General features: G+C 36.1%; 1 protein-coding gene across 1 annotated transcript in view; it reads right to left on the reverse strand.

The window, feature by feature from the left end:
* The window catches only part of LOC306861187 (glutamate receptor ionotropic, kainate 2-like), a gene marked incomplete at both ends in the record, with an annotated part of 66,564 nt that overhangs the window by 4,229 nt on the left and 37,610 nt on the right, over positions 1–24,725 (reverse strand). The window contains 8 exons of the mRNA XM_079403323.1: positions 1,361–1,586; positions 4,605–4,822; positions 6,196–6,314; positions 10,840–11,063; positions 13,178–13,384; positions 14,842–14,955; positions 15,138–15,245; positions 17,777–17,920. Coding sequence (XP_079259449.1) covers positions 1,361–1,586; positions 4,605–4,822; positions 6,196–6,314; positions 10,840–11,063; positions 13,178–13,384; positions 14,842–14,955; positions 15,138–15,245; positions 17,777–17,920 — 1,360 coding nt within the window. The remainder of the gene's footprint in view (positions 1–1,360; positions 1,587–4,604; positions 4,823–6,195; positions 6,315–10,839; positions 11,064–13,177; positions 13,385–14,841; positions 14,956–15,137; positions 15,246–17,776; positions 17,921–24,725) is intronic.

Here is a 24,725-nt window from a genome sequence, read left to right on the forward strand (position 1 = left end):
GGAGGATTTCTGCAGATAAAGATGGATAAATATTTCCCTTTTTATTCCCTCCTCCCACACAGAACTGCGCTCAGATTTCTATAAACGTGCAGATCCTCTGCCTCCAGAAGAGAAGAGGAGACTCATGGGAAATGAAACCGCTACAGATGCTCATCAGAAGAACATGGACAGGTTTTACATGCATCTTTGAAAACACACACATATATATATATATATATAGTTCCCCCAAAAAACAAAATTAATTAAGATTCCTCACAAATTCTCCTTCTATTTTCCATTTAAAAGCAATTATGAGTGAATGTTTTTTTTTTTGGTTTAACAAATAGTTTTACATTAATAAATAAATAATGATATGAACCTGATGCCGTAGATTTTAGACTCATATAAGTACAGTAAATGGATCTTACTGTTGCAAATAATAAAATACTTATTAATAAAATAAAAATAATTATTTTCCTCCTTTTTTTAATGAAATAATTAAACTTGTCCCATGTGGCTGAAGATGTAAGACTTGTTTTATCATTTAATTTGCATTAATTACACTTCAATATATTTATTTGTATATAAATATTTTATACATGTTCCATATTTAAAGTAGAAATATTAGTTTAATGACTAATTGTAAATTTAAGGGGATCTTGTTTCTTGTTTCATCACTGCTTTGGCATAGAATAATAATAAAATACTAATAATAGCAAGAGTAACTGCTAGTGATAGTACATCCAGAAATGAAAGTCTCTCATTATTTGAAAATGAAATTTGAGTGTTAAATAAAAACATAGTGTTCAGAAGATATAATAACCAGGCTTATTATCAACTAAAACTAAATCCACAATAAAACATTTTCGCTACTTGAAATTAAATAAACTAAAATATTAAACTTTGTTGTTTTAAAGAACTAAAAATTTAAATTAATGCAAATTTTATGGGCATATAAAAACCTAACACAACAATTACTAAAACATTAAATAAAATTAATATGATGTCAGAAAATGTAAAATAAAAATGAATTCTCATAAAAATGATATTATCTCAATGATAGCCCACTGAAAATCGCTCTAAATAAACATAAACACTCATATGTTTCTACAGCAGAAATCAGTCAGCTCTTCATCATCTCTCATTACAGATCTCCATGGCGACAGGTTTATAATGATGGGATGCTGAAGCTGAAGCAGGTATAAGCGTGAATGTTTGACTACTGACAATGTAGATGTGTGTTTGTATAAGTTTCGTGATTTTAATTAATTAGACATGCTTTTTGATGAATACAATTTAATCTAGCCATCAAAAAGGAGTCGAGACAATTAAAAATGGAATTTGGAGAAAATGAAGCAGATTTCATAGGGCCCTATTTTACCCATGGGTGTCCCCACGCCGTACGCCTTGGAGTCGATCAGGCTGCCGATCTGCGTCAGGTTGCAGTTGCGCTGCGTGACGAACTCGATGGCGGTGGACTCCATCAGGAAGGCGTAGTCAGACGTCAGCACGCGATGGATGCCCTCCTCCACACTTTTCACCATCACCGACTGACGCCGGCTGTTCATGAACTCCCACATCTTATCGTACGTCGAGATCTTGCTTTTCTGCAGTAGAGACGGAGAGGTTAGGATGTAACCAGACAGGAATTCAACTGAAAAGACTAATAATCAGACATATTGATTTGACTGCGCTGATACACTGATATCAGATGAGAACAAAACTATGAGTTGGCTAATGAGCTGCTTTAGCTGAAACTGAATCAGTCTCATAACTGATGAAATTTGAACTGAATCATTCTGAATAATGACTCTGTTGTCTTCTGTAGAGCTTATTTATCTTGGTTGATGTCCCAAAAGCCTTCAAACTGGCTGTTATTAAGCCTCTCATTAAAAAAACACAACTTTACCCAAAATAATTAGTTAATTACAGACCAATCTCTAATCTCCCTTTTCTGTTAAAGATACTAGAAAAGGTAGTATCCTTACAACTATGTTCCTTCTTAGAGAAAAATGATATCTATGAGGTTTTCTAGTCAGGATTTAGACCGTTTCATAGTACTGAGACATTAGAGTTACAAACGACCTGCTCTTATCATCTGATCGTGGTGGTATCTCTCTATTAGTGCTACTGGATCTTAGCGCCTATGTTGGCATTAGAGGAAGTGCACTGGCATGGTTCAAATCGTACTTATCTGACCGCCATCAATTTGTGGCAGTAAATGAAGAGGTATCATACCAATCCCAAGTGCAGTATGGAGTACCTCAAGGCTCAGTACTAGGATCGTTACTTTTCACGCTTTACATGTTACCCTTGGGAGATATCATTAGGAATCATGGTGTTAGCTTTGATGATACCCAGCTCTATATTTCTTCGCGACCTGATGAAACTTACCAATTTACAAAACTAACGGAATGCTTAGTTGATATAAAAAACTGGATGACTAGTAATTTCCTACTGCTAAATTCTGAAAAAAACAGAGCTGTTAATTATCGGACCGAAAACCCCCACATGTAATAACCTAGATCACTGTCTAACACTTGATGGCTGCTCTGTTGATTCTTCGTCATCAGTTAGGAACCTAGGTGCGCTGTTTTTGATAGAAATTTTTCTTTGAAAGCCATGTTTCTAGCATTTGTAAAACTGCATTTTTCCATCTTAAAAATCTATCTAAATTACGACCTATGCTCTCAATGTCAAATGCAGAAACATTAAATCATGCGTTCATGACCTCGAGGTTAGATTATTGTAATGCTTTATTGGGTGGTTGTTCTGCACATTTAATAAACAAACTCCAGCTGGTTCAAAATGCAGCAGCTAGAGTTCTTACTAGAACCAGGAAGTACGACCATATTAGCCCGGTTCTGTCAACACTGCACTGGCTCCCTATTAAACATCGTATACATTTAAAGATCTTGCTAATTACCTATAAAGCCCTGAATGGTTTGGCACCTCAGTACTTGAGCGAGCTCTTATCACATTATAGTCCTTCACGTCCGCTGCGATCTCAAAACTCTGGCCATTTGATAATACCTAGAAAATCAAAATCAACTGCAGGCGGCAGATCCTTTTCATATTTAGCACCCAAACTCTGGAACAATCTACCTAACACTGTTCTGGAGGCAGACACACTCTGTCAGTTTAAATCTAGATTAAAGACACATCTCTTTAACCTGGCTTACACATAACACACTAATACACTTCTATTATTCAAATCCATTAAAAGATTGTTAGGCTGCATTAATTAGATCAACCGGAACCGGGAACCCTCCCCATAACACATGATGTACTCGTTACATCATAAGAAGGATGGCATCTACGCTAATATTTGTCTGTTTCTATTCTGTTCCTCAGTCCGTGTCCGGATCAGATGGTGGATCGGCGCCGGGAGATGATGTCTCGCTGATCGTCGGCGGAGGCCGGACACCTGGATGAGCCCCGGGGACATATCCCCAGTGAAGACCTCCACTTAAATACAATAAAACTAATACTAAAAATAAAAGAAAATAACAAAAAATATAATAAAATACCTAACTACATAATACTATTATTGTTAGAAATTGCAACAATATAAAATAGAAATAAATACATTTATACATTTTAAATTTTAATTAAAACAATAAATAAACACTAATCTCCTGGCCAGAGGAGAACTGCCCCCCGGCTGAGTCTGATTTCTCCCAAGGGTTTCTCTCCATTCTGTCTCAGAGGGAGTTTAAGTTCCTTGCCGCTGTCTCCTCTGGTTTGCTCAGTTGGGGACACTTTCTAGTGATTATCATCAATTTGATTTCGCAGATACTATTTAAACTAAGCTGATCTAGACAATGACATCACTGAATTCAATAATGAAATGCCTTTAACTGAAAACTGAGTGTTTAATCTTATTATTATACATTACTGACACTCTATCCTCTAATCTGATGCTGTTAAGTGCTTTAACACAATCTGTATCGTTAAAAGCACTATATAAATAAAGCTGACTTGACCTGACTAATGCGCTTCTAATATTCAAATCTTTGACACAATCAGTAATGTGTAAAGCGCTATATAAATAAAGGTGAAAGGTGACTTTATAGCATAAAAATGAATTAGTTTCATAACTGATTAATTTTCCAGCATAAACACTGTTGTTGAACTGAACTGAATCAAAACTGATCTGAATTAAGCTGAATAATGACCCTACTGTCTTCTGTAGAGCTGCTTTAGCTGAAACTGATTCAGTTTCATAACCGATTAAATGTGAACGGAATCATTCTGAAGAATGACTCTATTGACTCCTTTAGAGCTGTTTTATAGCCTAAAAGTTCATTTGTTTAATAATTGATTAATTTTACAATAGTATCAGTTATTTTCCCATTTATTGAACTGAACTGAATCAAAACTGAACTGAATCATTCTGAATAATGACTTTATTGTCTTCTGTTGAGCTGCTTTATAGCATAAAAATTTGTTTCATAACTGATTAATTTTACAACATTAGCACTGTTATTGAATCAAAACAGAACTGAATCATTCTTAATAATGGCTCTGTTGACTTCATACAACATTAACACTGGTATTTTCCTCTTTGTTCCAGTGAAGCTGTAGAAATCTGAGGTGAAGAGCGGATCGAATGCCTGCAGTACCTTAAAGAAGGTCATGGTGGCGCCGTCCTCCACCACGCCGTACAGGATCTTGGTTTGTTTGGCCAGATCGTCGGCCGAGTCGATGGGCGACTCCATGCGCTCCACCGTCAGGAAGGCGGCCAGGTTTGCGGTGTAGGACGAGATGATGATGAGGGTGAAGAACCACCAGATTCCTCCCACGATCCTGGTGGACAGAGCCTTGGGCATCAGCTCTGACCCTGAGGACCATCAATCAACAGATCAACCCTTCTGGACCGAGATAAGTCACTTTTTACACCACCAGTCAAACCTTTCTGAACAGTAGGATTTTTAATGTCTTCTGCTCACCAAGCCTGCATTTATTTGATCCAAAGTGCAGCAAAAACTGTATTTTTATTATTTAAAATAACTGTTTTCTATGTGAATATGTGTTAAACTGTAATTTATTTCTGTGATCTGCAGCTGAATTTATAGCATCATTACTCCAGTCACATGATCTTCAGAAATCATAATAATATACTGATTTACTGCTCAAGAAACATTTATTATTATTATTATGTTGAAAACAGCAGAGTAGAATTTTTTTCAGGATACTTTGATGAATAGAAAGTTCAGAAGAACAGCATTTATCTGAAATAGAAATCTTTTGCAACATTATGAATGTCTTTATCATCACTTTTGATCAATTTAAAGCATCCCTGCTAAATAAAATATTCATTTCTACCCCCCCCCCCCCCCCAAATAAATAAATGCATACATATATATATATATATATATATATACTGACTCCAAGCTTATGAAGAAGGGTATAGTGTGTATAATGTTACAAAAGCTTTTTATTTCAGATAAATGCTGATCTTTGGATCTTTCTATTCATCAAAGTATCCTGAAAAAAATGTACTCAACTGTTTTAAATATTATTGATAATAATCAGAAATGTTTGTTGATCAGTAAATCAGTATATTATAATGATTTCTGAAGATCATGTGACACTGAAGACTGCAGTAATGATGCTGAAAATACAGCTGCAGATCACAGAAATACATTACACTTTAACACATATTCACATAGAAAACAGTTATTTTAAATAATAAAAATATTTCACAATATTACTGCTTTTGCTGTACTTCGGATCAAATAAAAGCAGGCTTGGTAGCAGAAGAGACGTCTTTAACAAACATTAAAAATCTTACTGTTCAAAAACGTTTGACTGGTGGTGTAATTTATATTTATTTCATTTATATTTATTTGTGAAGGAAATTTTAAATAGAATATAGCAGTTTAATGACTACTAATTTTTTAATTTATTATAATAAACATATAGCTTTTTGTTTCATCATTTGCTCCCTCAGATTCCAGATTTTCTAATAGTTGTATCTCAGACAAATATTGTCCTATCATAACAAACCATACATCAATGGAAAGATTATTTATTCAGCTTCAGATGATGTATACATCTCAATTTCAGAAAATCGACCCTTATGATTGGTTTTGTGCTCCAGGGTCACAGATGTAATATCTGATTATTATATTAATATGGTCTCTGAAGTGTGGGTATTTGATCATAGCAGCTGTGCTCCAGTAGAAGGCACTGAGACGATAACAAACTCACCTTGACGCATGAGAGCGCCGATGCCGAACCAGAAGCTGTTTAACAGCGTGAAGTTATTCTCCACCACGTCTGACTCTGGGTTACAGGGGTGAGGGTTATACCACTCGTACGGACTGAATCTGAGCGCAGAACAAGAGCACAGGCTGATGCACACACACACACACACAATATCTCTCACATAAACACACTCATCAACACTGAGAGCAAACATTAAGACACTAAAGGCAAGACATTACAGGCACAACCGGAGTGTTTTCATGCACTGGCCAGTTTTTGGATGAAAGAAAACATCCAAAATACACTGAGTTTATTTTATTGCACTTGATCTATTTACAGCTTTAGATTTCAATACATATTAATGCCCATAACAAAAACGTTGGTAACACTTTATTTTAAGGTGTTCTTGTTACACGTGTTACATGTACTTACTATTATAATAACAATAAATTATGCATAATTAAATGCAAATAACCCTAAGCCGAACCCTAACCATGCAGTAAGTATATGTAGTTAATTAACATTACTCAGGACTTAAATGTATAATTACACTGTAACGAGGACAACAAACCAAAATCTGGACAAAATCTGGTTTTATCCAATGTTCAGATTTAAGTTTTGGAAAAAAGTAGTGCATATTTAATTTAATGCTTCATTTGCATATTTATATATAACATTTCAGATAATTATTTTAATGTACTGCTATTAATCAACTGAGCAGTGATGTTTATTAGTTCAACATTTTAACAATATTCACCGCTAGTGTCTTGCCTTAAAGACAGACGATTGATTATAAAGCATTTGTGGCACTTTTCATCTCAGTAGATTATTTATATAAAATCCAACTATAAGCATCACTCTGGCCTTCATCATGTCACCAGCTGAACACAATAATCAAGTACTAAAACATTGTGCTTATATCTGCTTTTATATCTGAACTTTTACATGGTTCTCTGATCAGCTCATCCAGAAGCACAGAGAAGGACATCAATGAGGCGTTAAAGACACAATAACTCTGCATTTTCTGATCTATTGGTGCTGTTTTTACTCAAACAAATCATGCATCTGATCTGAAACCTGGTTTTGTGTGTCTTTCTGTGTGTGTGAGTGTGTGTGTTTGTGTGTGTGAGTGTATGTGTTTCTGTGTGTACGTGTCTTTCTGTGTGAGTGTGTGTTTCTGTGTGTGTGTGTGTGTCTTTCTGTGTGTGAGTGTGTTTCTGTGTGTTTGTGTGTGTGTGTGTGTGTGTGTGTCTTTCTGCGTGTGTGTGTGTGTGTGTGTGTGTCTTTCTGCGTGTGTGTGTGTGTGTGTGTGTGTCTTTCTGTGTGTGTGTGTGTGTGTGTGTGTGAGTGTGTTTCTGTGTGTGTGTGTGTCTTTCTGTGTGTGTGTCTGAGTATGTGTGTGTGTGTGTGTGTGTGTGTGTGTGTGTGTGTGTCTTTCTGTGTGAGTGTGTGTTTCTGTGTGTGTGTGTGTCTTTCTGTGTGTGTGAGTGTGAGTGTGTGTTTCTGTGTGTGTGTGTGTGTGTGTGTGTGTGTGTGTCTTTCTGTGTGTGTGTGTGTCTTTCTGTGTGTGTGAGTGTGTTTCTGTGTGTTTGTGTGTGTGTGTGTGTGTGTGTGTGTGTCTTTCTGCGTGTGTGTGTGTGTGTGTGTGTCTTTCTGCGTGTGTGTGTGTGTGTCTTTCTGCGTGTGTGTGAGTGTGTGTGTTTCTGTGTGTGTGTGACTTTCTGTGTGTGTGTGTGTGTGTGTGTGTGTGTGTGTGTGTTTTTGTGTGTGTGTGTGTGTGTGTGTGTGTGTGTGTTTCTGTGTGTGTGTGTTTCTGTGTGTGTAATTCCAGTTCCCAGACTGTATCTGGCAGGTAAGGTCACAGCAGAACTATCATCAAACAAGAGCTCATGTTCAGAATATTATAGCGTCCTCTGTGTGTGTGTGTGTGTGTGTGTGTGTGCGCGTGCGTGTTTAGGCAAAATTCACCAATATGTAGGTAAATATTTGAGCTAAATATATTTAATTTTCTTGCCAGTCAATATAAAAATATTTGACTGTAAATAATGTGGTATGTTGCAATGTTATTTATTTATTTTTTGCACTTTTATTTAGATTTTACTAATATTTTATTTTTCTTGCCACTAAATATAAAAATATAGACTGTAAATAACAAGGTGTGGTGCAATGACATTGATATTTTATATACTGTATATTTTATTTTTCTTGCCACTAAATATAAAATATTGACTAAATAATGTCATGTGGTAAAATTGTATTTATATTGTATATATATTTTCTTGCCACTAAATTTAAATAATGTGGCATGGTGCAATAATATTGATATTTTATATATATTTTGGTTTTCATTTTAATAACCTAAAGAGCCTTTTGTGAAATAAAAGGTTCAGTGGATGTTAAAGGTTCTTGATGCCATATAATAGATATCATAGATGCCAATAAAGAATGTTTATTTTTAAATAAAGAAAAATAATAAGAAAAAATAAATTCTGAATTGTATGAATCAAAGTTATGCCGTAAAATTAAATAAAGACAGTTTTTTTAGATAAAGAAAAATAAGAAAAATTAAAAATAAAATTCTCAATTATATGAATCGAAGTTATGCCATAAAATGAATATCAAATATGTGATATTTTGCATTATTTCTATGTGACTGATTATTGAATGCTAATAAAGCCGACCGCATGTGTGTGTTTGTGTAGAGCTTGAGGAACATCTCTATGTGCGTTCTGGGATTTGTAAAATCTCTTCTGTGTGTTTAGAGGTAAATTGGGGCTTTTCTGATCAATACAGCAGTTGAAATGTCAATATTCCAATTATAGAGCAGAAGAAGACACCATCCAGAAACATCCAGAACACTTACCCAGAATGCCTCACACTCACTGTGCATATTCCAATCTAACTTAGGTGACAGTCATGGCTTTTCTTTCATATCATGTGGCCGGTAACATTAAACATCGACGCCGAGCTTTAACAAACGCTTTACATCAGCACTTGTTCGTCTGATTCAGAGCCATTCCTGCTCCTCAAACAGAGCCTGATTGATTTCTGAGGATTTCCAATTAATACAACTGAGTCTGGAGACTCCTGTGAGACGTGGCCATAAACGCTGAGAGAGATATTAAAGCAGGACAGAGAGATATTACAGTGAGACGGATATTAGAGAGGATGAAGGGGAAAGGAACTGAGAAAGTACTTATGCTTCAACAGAAGATCACAGACACACGATCAGGAAACGCTGCCATTCGTCTCTATTCCTGAGAATTTACAGCATACTGAACCTAATATCACATGAATTGTATAAATTAAACATTTGATCAATTCCCTCAGAATATCAATCTATTGCATGTTCTCAGACATCATTGCATTTTAATGCACAATAAATTATTGCTTTTATGGAAAATTGAATTTTATTATATTTAAACTCAAGCTCAAGTGATAATCGGAATTTTGTTTTTACAGAATTATTTTTACAGATTTATTTCTTGCCATTAAATACAAAACTATTGACTGTAAGTAATGTGGAGTGGTGCAGTATTATTTATATTTTGCAAATATTAATTTTTTGAGAACAACCTCTGCCGCTGGCTCTGAGGTCTCTATAGTTGTTAAACATGAGATATAATTAGTTTGGGGTAAATCTAACGGGCAGTCTTTGGTCTCATTAATCTGTTATTTGTTCCAGAGAAAATAGTTTTGGCAGAGTGCAAAATCTCATCACATTATGTTTTATATTACGTCATTGCTGTATATCAGAGCGCTGCCTTTGTACTTTTGACTGAATTGTCTAGCAACGTTTATGATGGCTGTTGTTGTTTATTCAAAAAATAATATTTTTATATAAATGGCGGTATTTAATAATAGGATTTGGTATTGAGAAGCGGTCTGTGTTTAGTTACATCATTCCGCCTCTAGATGGCGACAAGAGACTGTTTCATGAGTGAGTCAGCAGTAAAGATTTTATAATTGAAAGAGACTGAAACAAGGTTGTAAACAAGCAAGCTATTTTTACTTTAAACAACAGCTTGTAAGATGCAGCGTGATGATCAGAAATCACCCTTAACAGATGAAAGGATAGTACGACAAAGATATCGCTTTCCTCAGCGAACATTCAAACTAATGTTTTATTGTGAATATGAGACTGATCTGAAGAATGAATGCTGTATCAGATGCAGGTAATCACGATCGCTCAGCCAATCTCTCATAATACTCTACATAATACAGCAAGCTTTAATACAATAATACTTTCAATACTTTCTCTGTATTTAAAAATGTATTTAATTCCCACAGCAGAACCATCTTTTATTCACTAGTACACTCAAGTGTACTACAAGTGCTGACTAAATACATTTTTAACTACAGATATAGTATGTTAAAAGCACATTTTTGTTTAAATTCATGGTGTCCCAAAATAGCACAGTTAAGTACACTAAGTTTTAAGTACAAAATTAGTGCGTGAAAATAGAGCACTTTAAGTACAATATGCAAGTGTACTTTTTTAAACCTGGGTGTTTAGGGTTAGGGTTAGGATAATGTCATGGGTTGTTAATTTTTTCTTCTTGTTAAAATTGTATTAAATTGCGTTTCCTGAAAGCGAGGATGAAGACGGACGAATGGTCAAACACGCGCGTGAAGGTCACATGTTACCTGGCTATGACAAACAGCACACAACTGACACCCAAGCAAGCCAGTAGAATATACATCCAGATATCAGGGGACAGAGGGTTGAGGAAGGAGAAGACGCCGGGGTTGGTGCCGTTGGGTTTGCGGTAGAGGATGCTGATGCCCAGGGTCATGAAGGGTTTGGAGAAGTCAATCACCTTCTCTCGGACGTATGTGATGGTCAGCGGAGCCACGGCCAGGTCTGCTTTCTGTCAATCATAACACAACAGACCATTTAGCACAGAGATCCATCAGGTGACGCTTTTTAGCTGCAGAACTGGCCAAAAGATTCAGATTAATCAGTTCGTCAACTCCTCTAGACTTTAAACTGAACAAGTTAGTTAAACATGTTTTGACATTAATTATGTAGAAATGCTCAGAATATATATCATGATTATATTTCTGTCCTAAAGCAGCATTTACTCAAGCTGTCTGAAACACAAAAACACCCACTGGGGTTATTATCATGAACTAAATCTGTCAAAAACATTTTAAACTGAGATAAAGCTGAAATAGACTGTTAAACTTAAAATGTATTAAAATGTAAAAATACTTCTGAAAAAGCAATTTGTGCTTGTAAGACTAAGGTGGGTGAAAAACAAAGGAAATGTTGCACCTTTTGCTAAATTCATACATATTCAAGGCCTAATGTGTATATTTTAGATTTATATAAAATATTAGATGAAAAACTAACTGAAATAAATTGTGCTAAAAATTAAATGAGCACTAAAATTATTAACTGGAAATAAATAACAACTAAAACTTAATAAATAATAAAAACGAAAAAAACATAACAAAATGACTAATAATTAAACTAGAATGAAAATAAACTATAAAATTATATATATACACTGGTGCTCTCCATAATCACCTGGGTTGTTATAATTAGCTACAATTAAAGACATAATTTATGTTCAATAAAAAATAAATATTAGATGAAAAACTTGAACCAAAGGAAAATGAGAAAAGACAAGTAACTGAAATAAACTGAAGCACAAACATTACTAACTTAAAAACTAAAATACTTAAATTAAATATAAAGATAAATACTTGACTTTATTATATTAGTTTACTGTGTGGAGACGTGCTGATATGTGTTTGCTCTCGTTTCTTGTCCGGGTCTGCGCTTGCTCGGCCATTTGTTGTGGAAAAATAAGGAAAGTGTGTTCAGCTGAATTAATTAGTATTTTTGTCTGAATTTATTAAGTCTTTTATTAAGTTTTAGTTTTATTTAATTTGAGTTAGTTTAATACTTCAACAAGCTAAATGGAAATGAAATATAAAATTTATAAATGTGTATGTATATGCTTTATTTTTTTAGTTTTTCGATTAAATGTTAAGTTTTGAAATTTTGTTGTATGCATTTGTCATTTTTATTTAATTTCTTTATTTTTAAAATGTGTATAGGTAGTATTTATAAAGTTTTAGCTTGTAGTTTTGGATCTGTTTTTAGTTGTTTTAATAGTACAATTAATTGCTTCTAATGTCCTCATTTGTAAATCGCTTTGGATAAAAGCATCTGCTAAATGAATAATAATAATAATTATAAATATAAAAAAATACTAATAAACACAACTAAATTAAAAAGTAAACTAGAATTAAAACTAAATGAAAATTAGAAATGTTGTCTAAAATAAATTGAAGTAATTAAATTACTCACCGGAAATAAATAAAAACTAACTAAAATAAAAATAAATTGAACCTAAAGAAAAATATTATAAAATATTAAAAACTGCAAAAACATAAGGAAATTACTAAAAATATAAAAATAAAGGCAAATTAAAAATATTATTTAAAAATATAATAGTATAAGTATTGAAATAACACTAGTGCTGTCCATAACCATATAAAGCACTCACCAGCATTGTTATAATTAACTAAAACTAAAAACATCATTTTTTGTTAGTTGAAATAAAATAAAAAAATAATTATTAAATTAAAAACTTGGCAAATGACTGAAATAAACTGAAGCACTAAAATTTCTAGCTGGAAACAAATAAAGTATAGTAAATTAAATCTGAAGATAAATATAAAAAAATACAAACAAAAATGACAAAAGTGTGTAACAAAATGACAAAAAAATTAACTAGAATTAAAACTAAATGAAAATGAGAAATGTTGCTAAAATAAATTGAGGCACTGAAATTACTAACCGGAAATAAATAAATAACTTAAACTAAAACAAAAATAAACCTATATTATAAAATAGTATTAAAAACTATAAAAACATGAGAAAATGACCAAAAATGTAACTAAAAATAAAATGAACCCTGAAAATGTAAAAATGAAAGCTAACTGAAGAAATGAAGCGTCACACACTCACGTGGTCAATGAGCTCGCGCACCATGCCGTTCCACTGGCCAGAACTCTCCTCAAACGCTCCGTATCTGCCATCCTCCACTAACCGGATCTCATAACGGAAGCCCAGGATTCCCGAAAGCTCCCGCAGCAGATCCACGCAGAATCCCTCGAAGCGGTCGTTCCCGTACAGCGGTTTATCCGACTTCTTAAACATGACATACGGCTCCTCCTGAGACAGACAGAAGATCTCTGAACACTGTTTATTAGATAGTGGATTACTAGATTAGAAATATACGTCAATATATAAATAAATAAATAAATAAATAGAGTTGAAAATGACAGCAAATATGAATTAATCTGCAAACTTTTCATTCATTATTTCAGTGTTTCAAAAGTACAGCATCTCTGTTCTTTAAAACAAACTTCACAAAAAACAATCTGGAGAATGACATTACCAGCTGGAAATAAATAACTATAACTGAAAACAACATTTTTTACCTAAATAGAAATATAAAAAATAGTAACAAAAATAAAAACGATAAAAACACATAGAATTACTAAAAATTAAGATCTAAAATTAATTTAACAAAAAAATATCAGTTCAAAAATGTTTATAATAACATAATTGTCATTTTTCAGTGGATTATTCTTAGTGCAGCATCTCTGTTCTGTTAAAGCTTTAAATGCGCGTGTGTGTGTGTGTGTGAGTGTGTGCATGTTTATGTGGTTTATGAGGACACAAATGTGTATAATGACATGGGTATGACAGAGGTATTACAATATGAAGGTGGTTTATGAGGACACTGCCTATGTCCCGTAATTCAAAAGGCTTAAAAAACATACTAAATGGTGTTTTTTTGAAAATCTAAAAATGCACAAAGTCTCCTGTGAGGCTAAGTTTAGGTGTACACTGTAAAAAATGATCGTGATTTTAACGGTAAAAAAACGTGAAAATGCTACGGGAAAAACCTGCTAAATGGTTAACAGAAAGTTCCTGTAAAATTTACAGGGAAAAACCGTAAACTGACGTTCCCAGAATTCCCTGCGTTCCATTTCAAATTCTGTTTGAATTTGATGTTTTTTCTTTGAAATAACTATGTTTCTTCTTAGTTTTTTCTTATCGGTTATGTTTATTAGGGTTGTATGTTACATCTAATGTTGTTAAATTAATGTTTATAGCATATTTCAGTTTAAGGAGTCTCACCATGATGGTGTTTAGTGCTTGTATGAATGACACCGTGCACCTTCTGTAAATTCTATTGTTTAAAAGTTGCTTGTGATGGGCTTTGACTTTCTCATCATCACCTGCATTTGGTGGTTATCAGTGTATTTCAAAGGAACAAAACAGATTTCAGTACTTTAATAGGTTGGTATATTAAGATTATATCAGTTAAAGAAATTACGGTATTTAACTGTAAATTTAAATTAACACCGTAAAACCTAAAATGTTGCTACCGAATTTTTTACGGTAGAATTCTGGCAACCACAGCTGCCAGTTTTTTACCGTAAATTTGACGGATTTTTTTTTACAGTGTAGGGCAATAGCACACACAGTTTGTTCAGTATAAAAACCATTACGCCTATGGAGAGTCCCCATAAACCACAAAAACCAACGTGTGCGTGTGTGAGTGTGTGTGAGAGAGAGAGTGTGTGTGTGTGTGTGTGTGTGTGTGTGTCTGTGTGTACCAGTATTGTAGACACGCGCAGTGATTTGTTGGACAGTGAGTCTGTGATGTTGGTGATTTTACTCTTGTGATTCTCGCTCATGTTGAGTCCCTGCGGAGGATCCCACGTCCCGATCTGTGCAGAAAACACACACCTGATGCATGAACACACACACACACACACACACACACACTCACTCACTCACACACACACACACACACACACACACTCACACACACACACACACACACACACACTCACTCACTCACACACACTCACTCACTCTCACACACACACACACACTCTCACACACACACCTTCTCAAGTCCGTTCTCTTTGAGACTGATCACGTCCAGGTCGAAGTCTGTCCTCAAGCCGTTGGTTTTGTTGAAGAGGATTCGACCCGTCAGTCCGTCCCATGATGCCTGTGGACTCAAACACGCCACTCATTCACACACGTCACGTTTACATGTGATTCACGCGTATTCTCCAGTGTTACTGACGATCAGAGCAGAAATAACTCGGAATAACTCGAAATGATTTGATTAAAATCTGAACTGCAAACACTAGTAAATCTGCAAATACATATATAATATTTATTCTATCTATTACAAATAAATAATACAAATAAATATATACTAATATGTATATAAATAAATAAATATATATATATATATATATATATATATATATATATATATATGTCCCAGCCCAACTTTGTGTTTCAGTAGGAAAGAAAACTGCGTCTGTAAAACTTACTAAATAAACTAATAATATTAAATATTTAAAAATAGACTATAATATTAACTCATAATAGTATAAATTAAATAATATTATAAGATTAATAAATAATAATATTTAAAAGCTAATTGATACATTAAAACGCATTAAATAAATGATTGAACATTTCAGAGGAATCATTTTCACTATGCTGTATGAAGGACAAATACAAAATATTTATCTGAAAATAGCAATGGTTTAATATTAATTAATAATTATATTTATTAATATGAATTAATAATAGTCTAATTGTTTTCATGCAATATTTAAAAGCTAATTAATTAATTAATTAAAACTTATTAAATAAACAAGAAAAGAAAAAAATGGCAAAAATTGTGACGATTTAATATTTTTTCTGTGATTATATTTTGTCTATATTTTGTAAGGATACTTATTGTTTTATATAAAACTAAATTTGGCATAATGTATAATGGGATAATTAAAGTTTATGTATAAAATCAAATAATTTAAAATTAATTTCATACATAATGTTTGGTTTGCTATTCATATCTTTAGATCTTATTGTAGAGATGTATGGAGAGTGTTTCTGAATAATTTTATCTTTGTTTATCGGATTCTGTTAAGAAGTTTAAGTGAAATCTCACATTTACAGTAAAAGATTTGATGGCTTTATATCTGACACAATCTGTCTCAGTATCTCACGTTACAGTGTTTTTTTGCGTCAGAACGAGTGAAGCGTGTCTCCGTCTCTGTGAGAGAAGCTTATTGTTCTCCAGGATCATCGTTCTGAAGTTTGACTTCAAAGCACAAACAGAGACAGGGAGACAGAGACGGTGTTTCTGCGGGTAGAACGTGTCATTTTCACAAATTACCCGTGATGAGAGCGAAGATCTGACGAGAGACACGCAGACGACTCTCACGATCTGAACATCAACAAACAAACACACCTGCAGAACAACAGAGACTCGAACACGCTCGTCTCATGAAGGACTGAAACACTCTCCATGCAGCACTCACTAGTGCTCTTCACAGCATATTCTACATCTATGGCTGATTAGCCCCGCCCCCCCGATTCCACATCGCTGTCTGATTAGCCCCGCCCACAGATTCTACATCGCTGTCTGATTAGCCCCGCCCATAGATTCCAAATCGCTGTCTGATTAGCCCCGCCCATAGATTCCACATCGCTGTCTGATTAGCCCCACCCACCGATTCTACATCGCTGTCTGATTAGCCCCGCCCACCGATTCTACATCGCTGTCTGATTAGCCCCGCCCATAGATTCCACATCGCTGTCTGATTAGCCCCGCCCACCGATTCTTTATCGCTGTCTGATTAGCCCCGCCCACCGATTCTACATCGCTGTCTGATTATCCCCGCCCACTGATTCCACATCGCTGTCTGATTAGCCCCGCCCATAGATTCCACATCGCTGTCTGATTAGCCCCGCCCACCGATTCTACATCGAGGTCTGATTAGCCCCGCCCACCGATTTTACATTAGGTGTGTTCGACTTGAAGCAGTGCTGCGCAGAATGATCAGTGTATGACATCAACAGTAATGTTGCAACACACAAGTGTGAGTGACTGATTTTTTATACAGCAGCGTCCATCTATGAGGAATGTAGGCTGTCAATCATGCACAATTGTTAGCCAGTGGGCGTTTACCTCAGAGACTACAATCTTCCACGTCTATTCAAACAGAGCGTTCTGATGAGGGGGGTTAAAAACAGGACACAACTAAACTATGATGTTTTTTGATGGGGACCTCAGAGAACAGTACAAAAAAATAAAAAAGGCAGTTCATGACCCCTTTAACTTGAAGTATTCTAAAAGAATCAACAGTTCTTTGAACTGAATCATTTGATTCATGAACTCAGATTAACTGAATCGATTCATCGAACCTTGAGCTTTTGATTCACATTCAACAGATTATTGAGTTTTGATGGGAAAAGTGATTCATTTGAATCTAAAAGTGAAAGTTCAGAACCTCATTCTGTACATTTGAATCAAAGTGAATCATCTATCTGATCAAATTTTCTGGTATTCAAGTTATTGACTGTAATATTTTGTTTGGAGTTATTGTTTATGGTTTTGTTGTGTTACAAACAATTGACACAGCATTGAAATCTTCCAAGTGTTTTATTTTATTCTTGTATGGTGCAAGATGTAATATATTGAATTTATTGAATAATAGTTCTGATATGTGCCTGTACCTCTTTAATGTAGTTGATGAATCGTCCCCCGAAGCGCCAGGGTTTGTGTCGGTTGCACTGCAGCGAGCTGACGGTGATCTGTGGCGACTGCTGGACTGCCACCGCCACCACGTGAACCGCATCGTACATCAGGGCTGCGTCCGTCTGCACACACACACACACACACAAAATATCAGTGTGAGAGATCCTTCAGGCTCACAAACAGATAGAGAATGACAATCCAAACCCACACACATACAGTTATTCAGAGGAAGATGTTGCTCTCAGTATGTGTGTGTGTGTGTGAGAGAGAGTGTGAGTGTGAGTGAGTGTGTGTGTGTGTGAGTGCATTTGCTCTGACAAACACTGAACATCTGATGATGATGATGATGAGCTCTTCATCACTACTGTGTTGAGTTATAACGAATCTCTCTGTACACACATTCTGCGAAACTGACTCAAATCACTGTCACAGGCCTCCTGCCGCACGCTAGCAACAGAGATTCACCACACGGGCAACGGTTTCCAAGGCAACTCCGCCTCACTGGCGGCAACGGTTGTCAAGATGATAGAGAGAGAGACAGCAGGTGAGAGAGAGCGAGTGCAGTCTGTGTATGTGTTTCTCTCTCAGTCCTATCAAATCTTATTTAATGTATAAACACACTGAGTCAAGTCAAGTCAAGTCACCTTTATTTATATAGCGCTTTTAACAATGTAAATTGTGTCAAAGCAACTGCACAATATCAAAAAAGGAAAATAGTGTGTCAATAATGTAAAATGAAAATATTAACAAAAGATTTTCAGTTAAAGGCATTTCATTATTGAATTCAGTGATGTCATCATCCAGCTCAGTTCAGTTTAAATAGTGTCTTTGCAATCAGGTCGACGATATCGCTGGAAATGAAGTGTCCCCAACTAAGCAAGCCAGAGGCGACAGCGGCAAGGAACCAAAACTCCATCGGTGACAGAATGGAGAAAAAAACCTTGGGAGAAACCAGGCTCAGTCGGGGGGCCAGTTCTCCTCTGGCCAAACAAACCAGCAGTTCAATTCCAACTGCAGCAAAGTCAGATTGTAAGGGCTCAACTGGTTCCAGTGGTCTTTCCCGATGGCTGTCTAAGTGGCAGGGTCCTCACTGGGGATCTGTTTCTGGCGCTCATCTAGGTGTCCTGGTCTCCGCGATGTTCAGGGCTGTAGAGGTCGTCTGATCTGGATACATCTGGATACATCTGGGCTGGATACGGACTGGATCTGGTGACTGCGGTGACTGGAGATATGTCCCCGGGGCTCATCCAGGTGTCCGGCCTCCGCCGACGATCAGGGCCACATACATCATCTCCCGGCGCCGATCCACCATCTGATCCGGACACGGACTGAGAAACAGAATAGAAACAGACAAATATTAGCGTAGATGCCATTCTTCTTATGATGTAATGAGTACATCATGTGTTATGGGGAGTGTTCCCGGTTCCGGTTGATCTAATTAATGCAGTCTAACAATCCTTTAAAAGATTTGAATAATAGAAGTGTATTAGTGTGTTATGTGTAAGCCAGGTTAAAGAAATGTGTCTTTAGTCTAGATTTAAACTGACAGAGTGTGTCTGCCTCCCGAACAGTGTTAGGTAGATTGTTCCAGAGTTTGGGTGCTAAATAGGAAAAGGATCTGCCGGCCGCAGTCGATTTTGATATTCTAGGTATTATCAAATGGCCAGAGTTTTGAGAACGCAGCAGACGTGGAGGATTATAATGTGATAAGAGCTCGCGCAAGTACTGAGGAGCTAAGCCATTCAGGGCTTTATAAGTAATTAACAAGATTTTAAAATCTATACGATGTTTGATGGGGAGCCAATGCAATGTTGACAGAACCGGCAAATATGGTCGTACTTCCTGGTTGTAGTAAGGACTCTAGCTGCTGCATTTTGGACCAACTGTAGTTTGTTGATCAAGCGTGCAGAACAACCACCCAATAAAGCATTACAATAGTCTAACCTTGAGGTCATAAACGCATGAATTAGTATTTCTGCATTTGACGTTGAGAGCATAGGTCGCAATTTAGATATGTTTTTGAGATGGAAAACAGTTTTACAGATGCTAGAAACATGGCTTTCAAATGAAAGATTGCTATCAAACAGCACACCTAGGTTCCTAACTGATGACGAAGAATTGACAGAGCAGCCGTCAAGTGTTAGATAGTGTTCTAGGTTATTACATGTGGGGTTTTTAGGTCTGATAATTAACACCTCTGTTTTTTCCGAATTTAGCAGCAAGAAGTTACTCGTCATCCAGTTTTTTATATCGACTATGCATTCCGTTAGTTTCTCAATTTGGTGTGTTTCACCGGGCCGCGAAGAAATATAGAGCTGAGTATCATCAGCATAACAGTGAAAACTAACACCATGTCTCCTGATAATATCTCCCAAGGGTAACATGTAAAGCGTGAAAAGTAACGGCCCTAGTACTGAGCCTTGAGGTACTCCGTACCAGTGTTAATTTTGGCAGGCATTTTTGATTTAGTCTTAGTCTTTATCTTGAGACAAAAAAGCTTAATAGTCTTAGTCACATTTTAGTCATTTGAGTCTTTCATAGTTTTAGTCTAGTTTTAATCGACGAAAAGTCATTGCATTTTTGTCAATTTTAGTCATTACTTTTAGTCAAACTGCAGTTACCAACATTTATTTTGGAAGCTATTATATATGTATTCAAACAAAAATAGTCATTAATTCTTCTCTCTTTAGACCAAATCAATTAAGCTTAGTTATGAGAAATTTGAATCAAGGATTGAATTTGGAAAAACTGGAATAAATTTTCATTTTTTGGTAGAGATATAAATTAAACTCATTCTTCAGATACAGTAGGTTTACTTAACAAGTATACATTTATTTAACATCTTTTGTTGGTTAACATTTATGACAGATAATTAGGAATGCTGTCCATTTAAGACGGAAGGTATGCATGTAATAGCCTACTGACATACATTCAGTTTTCACCCACCTGTTTAAGCTGACTTAAACCATAACGGACTGTATTTCCGTGAGATACTCTACATGAGAGACATGTGGACTGCTGTGTGTGTATTTGAGCATGAGAACTGATCGCGCGCTGTATGAGAACTGAAGAAGTGGAGCGTGCACGAGAGAGAGCACTTCTATCAGCGCGTTTCCATCTATCGCACCTTCACTGACTTTAAGTTAATCGACAATGAATTGTGACTCCCGGGAAAAACGGGACGTCTGGTCACCCACTCCCTAACCCTTCGGGTGCTGAGGCCATTGTTTCAGATCGCTAGTTCGCGTTTTGGTAGCCTATCCGTCCACCGCAGCTGCCATGCAAACGCCCCTTATCCAATGACAGAGACGCACATTTTGAAAGACAAGACAGTTAATTTAGCCTATAGGATGTATTTTGAATGTCCGGTAGTCCTCAAATAACATTTTAGTACGGTCTCGTCTTGTTAATGAAGACGCGCATAAATTTCGTCATAGTTTTTATCATCAGATATTACTTTTAGCTAGTCAACGTCTTGTCTTAGTCACAGTAAAAAGGTTCGTTGACGAATATTTTTCGTCGTCGTCTTCGTCAACGAAATTAACACTGCTCCGTACTGCACTTGTGATCGATATGATACCTCTTCATTCACTGATACGAACTGATGGCGTTCAGATAAGTACGATTTGAACCATGCTAATGCACTCCCACTAATGCCAACAAAGTGTTCTCGTCTATTCAAAAGAATGTTGTGGTCGATAGTGTCGAACGCAGCGCTAAGATCCAGTAGAACTAATAAAGAGATACAACGATCAGATGATAGAAGCAGGTCATTTGTAACTCTAATGAGAGCAGTCTCAGTACTATGATACAGTCTAAATCCTGACTGGAATTCCTCACAAATACTATTTTTCTCTAAGAAGGAATATAATTGCGAGGATACTACCTTTTCTAGTATCTTTGACAGAAAAGGGAGATTTGAGATCGGTCTGTAATGTTGGGGTCAAGTTGTGTTTTTTTAATGAGAGGCTTAATAACAGCCAATTTGAAGGTTTTGGGGACATATCCTAATGACAATGATGAATTAATAATAGCCAAAAGAGGATCTATGACTTCTGGAAGCAGCTCTTTTAGTAGTTTAGATGGAATAGGGTCTAATATACATGTTCTTGGTTTAGATGATTTAACAAATTTATACAATTCGTCCTCTCCTATAATAGAGAATGAGTGAAATTGTTCCTCAGGGGATCTATAGTGCACTATCTGATGCGATATTGTAGCTGACGGCTGCATGGTTACAATTTTATCTCTGATAGTATCGATCTTGGAAGTAAAGTAGTTCATAAAGTCATTACTGCTGTGCTTTTGGGAAATGCCAACACCTGCTGATGCTTTATTTTTCGTTAATTTAGTGACTGTATTGAATAAATACAGAGGGTTATGTTTGTTTTCTTCTAAGAGATGAAAAGTAATCAGATTTAGCAGTTTTTAATGCTTTTCTGTAGGATAGGGTATTTTCCCGCCAGGCTATACTAAACACCGCTAGTTTTGTTTTCCTCCATCTGCGCTCTATTTTCCGGGCTGCTCTCTTTAGGGTGCGAGTGTGCTCATTATACCACGGAGTCGGACTGTTTTCTTTGATCTTCCTTAAGCGTAAAGGAGCAACTGTATCTAAAGTGCTAGAAAAGAGAGAGTCCATAGTTTCTGTTACATCATCAAGTTTTTCTGTGCTGTTGGATATGCTGAGGAATTGAGATAAATCAGGAAGATTACTTACAAAGCAGTCTTTTGTGGTAGAAGTGATGGTTCTACCATACTTGTAACAAGGAGTAGAATTTACAGTTTTAGCTATATGGAGTTTACACAAGACTAGATAATGATCTGAGATATCATCGCTTTGCTGCAGAATTTCAACACCACTAACATCAATTCCATGTGACAGTATTAAATCTAGAGTATGATTTCGACAATGAGTAGGTCCTGAAACGTGTTGTCTAACCCCGATAGAGTTCAGAATGTCTATGCATGCTGATCCTAATGCATCTTTTTCATTATCGACATGGATATTAAAATCTCCAACAATTAAGACTTTGTCTGCAGCCAGATAAAGAGAACCTGTTTGATGTTCTGATCGGAACGGAAGAGCGGTGTTTTGACCCGTGACTAGGCCGCCTCACAGTCACCCAGCTGCCCTGCTTCTACCGGAACCGAACAATGTACATGACTCCCTGAGCTAGTCACATCCAAAGCAGTATCTACAGCCTCACATTCTTACTGTCCTCAGTTAAAGTTTGGATGCGTGTCTCTAATTCTGAAATCTTCTGTCAGCCTAACTATTTCCCTGCATTTATCACATGTGAATCCCTCATCGCCGACAGAGAGAGATGAACTGTACATGTGACATGAAGTGCAAACAACAATAGCAGGAGAAGAAGCCATTACTCACCGTGACTGAAGAATCTTACCACTTACCACTGTTGTTTGATGAACTCGTGAAAAACGGAGCGAGAAAAAAGAAAACAATGATAGAAACGTGAATAGAACCGCGAGTAACAAGCTAACCAGCTGATGCGCTGCACGCACGGTTTTAAAAGCGAACGATCAAATTAGTTAGATTAGTTTGATAGATAATACCAGAAATATGGTGGGAATTAAGTTATATATTATCACTTTAAACAACAGAGAGTGAAAGTAAGGTAAAGATTCAATAAAAAAGCGAAGCTACAAACGCAAACCTCTCAGCAGCACAACAGACAGGAACAGACTGAAGCGACAGAGACTAAACAGATGTGATATTATAACTTACATATTATGCAGTATGCTGAAAAAATGCCACCTTTATATTAGTGCAGCTGAAAATAAAACAGCTTAAGCCGTCCTAAGATGGTTTGCTGGCCTGAGCTGGTTTTTGCTGGTCTCCAGGGTGTCCAGAAGAGGGCGATGTGTCGCAGTGATTTGCTGATTAATGTAGTGAAGAATTAAAAGGGCACCTGTGTGGAGCATGTGTGTGTACAAAGCTTATGGCCTGATCTGATTTCAGAAGCTAAAGAGGAGAGTTTTTGGATTAATTCCGAGGGATTTTACTACTGAGATTGAGACCTAACTCCTTGCGAATTAGCTACGGATGAGAGCTGGCAATGACTCAAGAGACGGTGGCCAAACGACTGATCTGAACTTCCAGATTCACAGCATCAGCTTCATGGTGAACGTGATGGAATGAACAAGTATTTCTCTGTTTATCTTCCTTTTATGCATGTCTGAACTGTTAGAATTTAATCATTAAGTGTTTGAACTTTTAGAATTGAATCATTGAATGCTTGAATGCTTAGAATTGAAATAATGTAGGTTTGAACTGTTTTGAGTCACTGAGCTTTTGATTGTGTAAATTTGAATTACCGATGTGAACTTTGTGTAAAGCTGTAGAAGTCATATGTCCTTATGAAGTTGATTCAGTGAAAGGACTAATATGCCAGTTTCTCTTTCTCTCTCTCTCACACACACAAGAGGAATGCAGGACTTTAGGCAACTAATTAAAGTTAAAAATTCTAAATGTAAATGAATATTCAAATCAGTTTGAACTCATTAACATATCTGATAAGGACCGCCTCCACAGTGTTTCCCAAAGTTGCACCACGAGTTGCCAGATTGTGTTTTATCACTCTGGGCCAAACAGACGCCACATTCGTATGAAGAGCGTCACCATGGCAACAGCGGAACACTCCAGCTTCAGCACCAGAACAGTACAGTACAGCCGCAAAACAAATGCAGCAAATGTCATCATTTAACCCCGGAAAGCCAAGCATAACATGACGTAAGAGTCCAAAAATCAGAAGTTTGTGCATTTTATGTTTTGTATCATATTTGATCATCAGGCTTTTATGGCTCATATGGTCTGATATAGTAGGAATATGGAGGAAAAAAACAGCTGTTTTATTTTATATGCAATTTGCTGCAGAAGCTGATATTTCTATGAAGAAATTCTGCTGC

The sequence above is a fragment of the Barbus barbus genome (assembly GCF_936440315.1).
Source record: "Barbus barbus genome assembly, chromosome: 42".
Lineage (NCBI taxonomy): Eukaryota > Metazoa > Chordata > Actinopteri > Cypriniformes > Cyprinidae > Barbus > Barbus barbus.